This window comes from Pyrus communis, chromosome 3, assembly GCF_041283825.1.
Source record: "Pyrus communis isolate YQ-2024b chromosome 3, ASM4128382v1, whole genome shotgun sequence".
In the NCBI taxonomy this organism is placed as follows: Eukaryota; Viridiplantae; Streptophyta; class Magnoliopsida; order Rosales; family Rosaceae; genus Pyrus; species Pyrus communis.
This window is the reverse complement of record NC_142567.1, coordinates 5,625,750-5,632,500: the sequence shown is the minus strand read 5'-3', so window position 1 is coordinate 5,632,500 and position 6,751 is coordinate 5,625,750. Positions and strand designations below refer to the sequence as shown.

The 6,751-nt window shown below is 38.7% G+C and overlaps 2 protein-coding genes across 2 annotated transcripts in view; one reads left to right on the top strand and one right to left on the bottom strand.

The window, feature by feature from the left end:
- Positions 1 to 1,912, top strand: part of LOC137715897 (double-strand break repair protein MRE11-like) — a 19,532-nt gene extending 17,620 nt beyond the window's left edge. The window contains exons 20-23 of the mRNA XM_088690752.1: positions 1 to 150; positions 778 to 895; positions 1,161 to 1,358; positions 1,487 to 1,912. The exon at positions 1 to 150 is cut by the window's left edge and continues 86 nt beyond it. Of these exons, the coding sequence (XP_088546878.1) occupies positions 1 to 150; positions 778 to 895; positions 1,161 to 1,358; positions 1,487 to 1,519 (499 nt within the window). The 3' untranslated portion in view covers positions 1,520 to 1,912. The remainder of the gene's footprint in view (positions 151 to 777; positions 896 to 1,160; positions 1,359 to 1,486) is intronic.
- A 202-nt stretch (positions 1,913 to 2,114) lies between these two features.
- Positions 2,115 to 6,484, bottom strand: LOC137715231 (uncharacterized). The gene is made up of 6 exons (XM_088690753.1): positions 6,152 to 6,484; positions 5,441 to 5,505; positions 5,272 to 5,301; positions 4,309 to 5,164; positions 3,752 to 4,024; positions 2,115 to 2,695 (listed from the first exon to the last, which is right to left on the bottom strand). The coding sequence occupies exons 1-6, from the start codon at positions 6,248 to 6,250 to the stop codon at positions 2,627 to 2,629; spliced, it is 1,392 nt and encodes a 463-aa protein (XP_088546879.1). The 5' UTR covers positions 6,251 to 6,484; the 3' UTR covers positions 2,115 to 2,626.
- Positions 6,485 to 6,751: the final 267 nt, after the last annotated feature.

The following is a 6,751-nucleotide window of genomic DNA, read 5'->3' as shown; positions in this document are numbered from 1 at the left end:
ATCCACTGCCAGAGGCCGCAACAGCAGGACGTCCACCTCAGAAGTTGGTAAGGGTAAAACTACAACAAGAGGAAGGGGCAGGGGCAGGGGCACCAGTACCTTGAAGCAGACGACTCTCGATGCATCTCTTGGATTTCGGCATTCTCAGAGGTTTTTCATTGAAACTGACCACATCATTTTAAAACATTAATTAATAAATAGCATTTTGTTCAGTAGCTTTATAGGGCTAAGAGAGAAATGTGTAAAAACAAATATAGTTGTAAGATAAGCTCCCACCGTGTGGGATTCAGCATTAAAGTCTAGCACAAAGGCCAAGTAGAAAACAAGATGAAAAGAGGTTCTTCAAGTACGCTTTGATTCAACTAGTACCCTTAAATATTATACAACTTTAGCTTTTACATAGCAAGTTCATTTATTTTTTTCTATATTTGTTACTTTTTCTGTTATAAAAGATCAATATCATATCCTTTTCCCCCTTACAGTTGGTGATGCCAACTGGGGTTCAATAAACTCAATATGAGAGGCAATTGGGATGAAAAAGAACTAATGCCATGCTTATGCAGTCTTATTAAGAAACAAACTTTTGTTTTAAGACTTGAATTAGACAAGAAAACAGGTTCTGACATTGAAAATGCAAAATCATGACTCGTGAGGAATTTTTCTCAGTAGTGAACTGCATGCAGTGAATAGTCTGCTGCGCATTTGGTTTATATTGCTTTCATAAGTTATTGCATTCATGTTCCCAATTAAATATCTTAGCTAATATAGTCACTGCAGATCTGCATCAGTTGCTGCAACTGCCGCTGTTCAAAGTATTGCGGATGATGGAGATGATGTGGATTCTCTGAGTGAAGAGTCAGGGAAACTTGGAATTGATGAGGTTGACAACAGTTCGGTATGGATTACCTTCTTGCTTAACTGAGTTAGGGCATTAAATCAGTGGTAGCTAATGAAAAGTTGAACACCTGTTCTTATGTTAGTGTCAGTTGCCTGTGTCTCTTTCGTATGATTTTTTTTTTTTCCAAGTCTACCAATACACAACCTCCATTTGCCTTGTGTCAGCCATTATATAATTTTGCACGTCTACACGTTCCATAAACAAAAGCAATGTGGGTTTGTGATATTCATTTGATAAGATAATATGGTTTCAATTATTGAAGGAAAATGATGAAATTCTTCCACCAAGTAGAGGACGGAAAAGGGCTGCTCCAAGGGGGAGAGGTAGAGGCTCTACACAACCATCTAAACGTGGAAAGAAATCATATAGCTCTGCAGTTAACCGAATGTTTATGAACAAAGATGATGATGACGACGATGATGAAGATGTGACAAAGAGATTAAATAAGCATCCGCCTCGGGTTGTTCTTCTTTCTTCTCTTTCGTTTTACTTGTATTCTTTAAAATCAGTATGGCAATTTATAGGACTGCCTGCTTTTGTTCTTGTGAGATTTCTGTAGTACTGACCTTTTATTCTCCTTTTTTGTAGGTCACGAGAAATTATGGCTCTCTTAGAAGGTAACAATCAGTAAAGTTCACCCATGCTTCGACGAGGTAATCCAACCTCATGCCGGTTTCCACTTTATGTATCTCCACTTCGGGGCATAATGACGTTGGGGCTAAATAGTACAGAGCTGGCACAAAGACCATCCATCCGCAGAGGCTTAGGATTTAAGTCTACATTCAAGCTGTTTGAATGTTCCTTCCGAAGGTTGCAAAATGTAATTTGATCGTTATGCAAGTGGATGCCCGCTTCAGTTGATTTTGTTCCAAATCGAGTTTATGTGTTTTTTTTCCAGGTACTGTAAATCTGTGTTGAGTGATACATGACGTGAGAGACATTGAAAATTTTGGGGTGTTACAGAGAGAGAAGCAGACTTCCTTTCAGATTATGCATAATTCCTATTTCCTTTTACACTAACTCTTAACCATAATTTTCATTAGTTAAAGATTGTGAGCATGGTGACGGCCATGCTTTCCGGCCACCAAACAAAGCAGCCATGGTATCAACAGGCAGGTTGGCTGGTGCTTGCGGTCGCAACATCCATCTGATTTGTTTTAGCTTGGAAGCAACCCCTGCTGGCTGAGATGGCTTGTAATCTATATGGTGCTTATAGTTTTGGAAGTCAAGAAAAGATGGACTTGTTTACACATTCGAAGCAAGCGATTTGCAGGCTTAACATTTCATCAAAGCAAACGATTTACGCTTTCGAAGCAAGCAATCTATATTGTGCTTATATAAATTACAGATTCACACTCCCTTTCTCTTTCAATTCGTCACAATGAAAGGATTTCGGTGGGAGAATTATGTGCGAGGGATGATATTAGCGCCACCGAAGAGAGACAAAAGCATCGCAACTCGGACAAAAGATGACCTCAAAAATGTGCACATAAGAACACAACTTATATGACAATCAGAAGATAAACTTCCATATAGACGTACTGAAGGATTCTCTGGGTGAGAAATTTTGTAAACAGTTTGACGCCACAAGAACAAAATAATACCACCAAAATGTTGGACATACCGGGGCCGAACTTTGTTTCACTCCTACTTTGCCTCCAGTGTTACAACTGATGTTAGGTTTACACTCTACATACAAATCGGTTAGGCTGCACTGGTCTCTGTCTCTCATCTGAAATGGGGTCTCTTTGGAATATCCTTCAGGCTTACCAAATGGCTTTGACCGCCCACTTTTCCCTGCTCAAAATAAGGTCGACGTTATCAGATTATTGAGCAAAAATGTCTGCAATTCATCAGTGGTACACTCTACTAATCAGACATGGTAATGGGATTATGGAACACGGATTTAATTAGAGAGATTGCACATATTCAGATAACAAGTAGCCTAGCAATATCAACTAAGTCACTGCCCAAGAAATGATGCTCAGTCTATTGCAGCACATACAAAAGCCTACCGAGGTTTGTTGTTTTTTTTGGGTTGACGATGAGGTTTGTCTATAATTCAAAAGAAATACTAAGAACGGTGCAGAAAGAGGGGGAAACAGTGGATTTATACATGGAATAGTACTTATTGGGAAGGGATGCACCTTAAAAGCCTGGCTTTGGCTTCTCTAAAGAACCAAAATTAAAGGAACCGAAATTATGGATTCCTATTCTTTTGGCAGTATCATGTAAAGGAGGAAACACCTAAGAATCCTAAGTACGACAAGGTTAGCCTTAGCCCTCAACAATAAATGTAGCCTCCACTCCCAACCCACACTTGTAAGCAGAAAGCCTCTTTCCCCCCACTGCCTCATCTTATATACCACTCAATGCTTTCACTGACCAACCGAACCTAGAACATGGAACAATTATCTCTTCCAACTCTTTTTCTTTAGCAATTATCTAAATCAAATAGAGTTCCAGTGAAAATCGCTTCCCTGTCTTGAGTGCATTATCTATCGTTGCATGTAAAACCTGGTTTCAACGAATGAAAATGAATACAACTTATTTGAAGATGTAGGTGGTATTTATAATTGATAACTCCTATCGCTTACACTAATCATCTGAATTGTCTCTTTGGTATTTACTTCCAAAATCAAGTTTTTTTGGTCAATTTAACTTCCCTCCTTGGATAGCTAATCTCGATTTAATTTTTAGTAACGTTGCGTAAGAATTGTTTTTACTCTAAAGGCTATAACCTTTAGACAAAGACAAGAGATAACAAAGAACTAATACTCTAAGGTTATAACCTTTAGACAAAGACAAAAGATAACAAAGAACTAATTAATTGACTATTAAGTATTAATGTACCTTCCCAGCCAGTCCTGTTCTGTCAGTCCTCTGCAAAATGCTCTGTTTTGTCCCCTTCGGACTCCAAACCATGGTTACTGGAGCAATGCCTTTGTTACTGCATTTCTGACTCCCAGCCATCTTCCCTTTCACATTCTCTTTTCCTGAGGCAGCCATTCTGTTAGATCCACCAACTACTGGTTTCTCCTTGGATTTTACAGTAGCAGTAGTTGATTTATTTTCATTAACTCTAACTGATTCCAGAGGTTTCCTTCTCTGAATCTGATATTGAACCTGTACAAACACTGATTCACGTTAACATCAATCTCGTGGTCCATCGCTGCATACTATGAAGCAAGATCAAATTCAATATGAATAAAATGTACAAAATAAATTGCAAGAAAACCATGAGCAAATATGGCAGCCCTAAAATTGCTTTTCATAGAGGGGAGTAATATTTAACTCGTGTTACGAAAACAGGTAGAGAATGAGATAAATTTCCCATCAGCCTAAGGGTTTTAGATAGAGTATAGAGAAGTCCCTTACTAGTGGCAATTACTAGTTTTACGACATCTTACCTTTGGTTTTGCAGCTTCCACGTGGACTGACTTCGAAACATTAGTGGCAATCTTATGATTAGACGGCTTGGATACTTTGGAAGGTCTTATTCTGTTCTTGGTTGCATAACTCATTCTTGCCACATTTCTGCTATCTGGGGTTCTTTCTTTGTACTGTATTGATGTAGATGTTGAGGCCCTGCCCTCAGAACGAGGATTTGATGATGATCCCACACTAGACTTACTGGATGAAGATTTATGGACTCTTGATTGCCTTCTATCACCATTAATCTCCACTCTGGCTGCTGGCCTTGTAATACCACTTTTCCTGAAACCAGCCTTTATGACTGAAAATATCCCATTTGTTTGACTCAATACTGGATTTGACTTCTCCATAAACTTTTGTTGTTGCTGCTGCTGACCAATCTCTGATGTTATGGTGCTTGTTGTACTGCTTTCATCTGCCTTGTTTGTCACAGAACTCAAACTACATGTTGGATCCCCACCAGAAGACGTTGACTTAGAGCAACTGGGTATGTGATTTGTAGTTAAACTGCTTTTACAAACTGAACTTGATTTGGAACTGGATGTTCCTTTCAACTGTATAAAGCTTGATTTGGGTTTCATCTTATCACTGGACCCTGAATTCCCACAGGAAGATGTCCCACTCAGAACTTTGTCTAGGTGCCGCTTATCTGCAAAATCCTGGTTTTCCCCTCTCCATTTCTTGCTTACGAAGTCTTTGCCTCTTGACTTAGAGACAGAAGATGGAAGTTGTGGTGAAGATGGTCCTACTAAGTCAAAGTTTAGGCCTATACTATCCTCACCGGAATTCGAAAATGCAGCCTTCAACTGGCGTGAAGAGCATTGGTGGAACCTAATAATTCCATCAAATTACCAGAACTCAGCATTCTTCTTGGACGACATGAATCCAAAAGACAAAATGGATAATACCGAATAATCAAAGGGTTAGAGGATACTTACAGATGGCTTCTATAAAACCAGTCATCATCACTGCAATGTATCCAAATAAAGAAGAATTAAAAATTGGCATCACATATACTTACTGAATTATAAACCATTTCTGAAAATTAAAGAGAAAAAAACGTGTGGGAACGTGACGATATTTGCTACTGAGCATAGTAGAACCCACATATGTTGGTTTGTTGAGTTGGCTTCTAATGTGAGATCAACCCACATAGGCGCTTCAATTTCTTCCTGTATCGATCAGCAAAGAAAGAAGTAAACAAGTAAATTAAGGGTCCAGAGAAATTGCATGAAATAAAAAAGATTGCAAGCTAATCCTAATGTAATAATGGGTTTCTGTGAATATTTAAAACTCCAAATCCTTTTTCTATTCCACAGTGTGTAAAGAGAGAACCGAACGCAATCGATTCACAAGAACAAAATGCACCTTCAGAGTTGGTTAGGATATGTTCGGTTGCTGAGAAAATGTAGACTAAGAAAAAGAAATAGAAGGTTGTAAACATGAACATGAATAAGAATGCAAACATCCATACAATACGAGAACTCGGAACTCAGGAATTGCCAGAACCCACAGAAATTCACAAAAATAAAAAAACCCAGAAATCGAAAACTGTCATAAGCTCAAATCAAAACCCAGAAACAAGATTAAAGATATCAAATTCAGAAACCCACATTAATAACAAGACGACCCACATTTCAAGCAAACGAGATTCCTAAACACAATAAATCCAATTTCAAAGAACTCAAAATTAAACCAAAAACAAAAAAAAGCCAATTAAATCCAAGAACCCCAAATTCCAACCCAAAAAAAAAAACCATTAATCCGAGGGGGGGAGAGAGAGAGAGGGAAAACAGGTTCAAGGAAGATGATTTGTACCAGAAATGCCCGGTGATCGTTGCTATTCTTTAGAGCCATGTTCTTGTCCTCCTCAAAAGCCGCAGACGAATGGGCTTTTCTTCTTCTTCTATCATCCATCCTCCATTTGTGCTTCTATTTTGCTAATTTGGGAGGAAGTATGTATGCCGTTTGAGCTTTCAGCGCTGCGAGCGCCCAGCGTCGTCGTTTTGTTTGGACGGCTGGGATTGATCAGCAGGTCCCCGATGCGGACCGTTGTTTATTATTGCGAATGGAGAGGGCGAGCTCAAACCATTTGACCGTTGGTGGGATTCAAATTTGATCCAGGAAAAGAAATGGAAGGTCGTTGGTCTCGTATTGGTTATGGGCCGGGGCGTGGGGTTTAATTTTTTACCCATTGTATTGTATTTAGAGGTTTCAAAATTACCTCGAAATACATTTTTCGTCTATTTGACCATGCGTGTGACTCATTTTTAAGTTGATGTAGAAGTCACATTAAAATATGTTTTCGAAATCAAATCAAAATGAAGTAACTTGGTGAAAAATATTGAAATAAGTCGTCCATGAAAAGAGGCCGAACCATCATAATTTGCCTATATTATATCTATATATCTTTTCTTT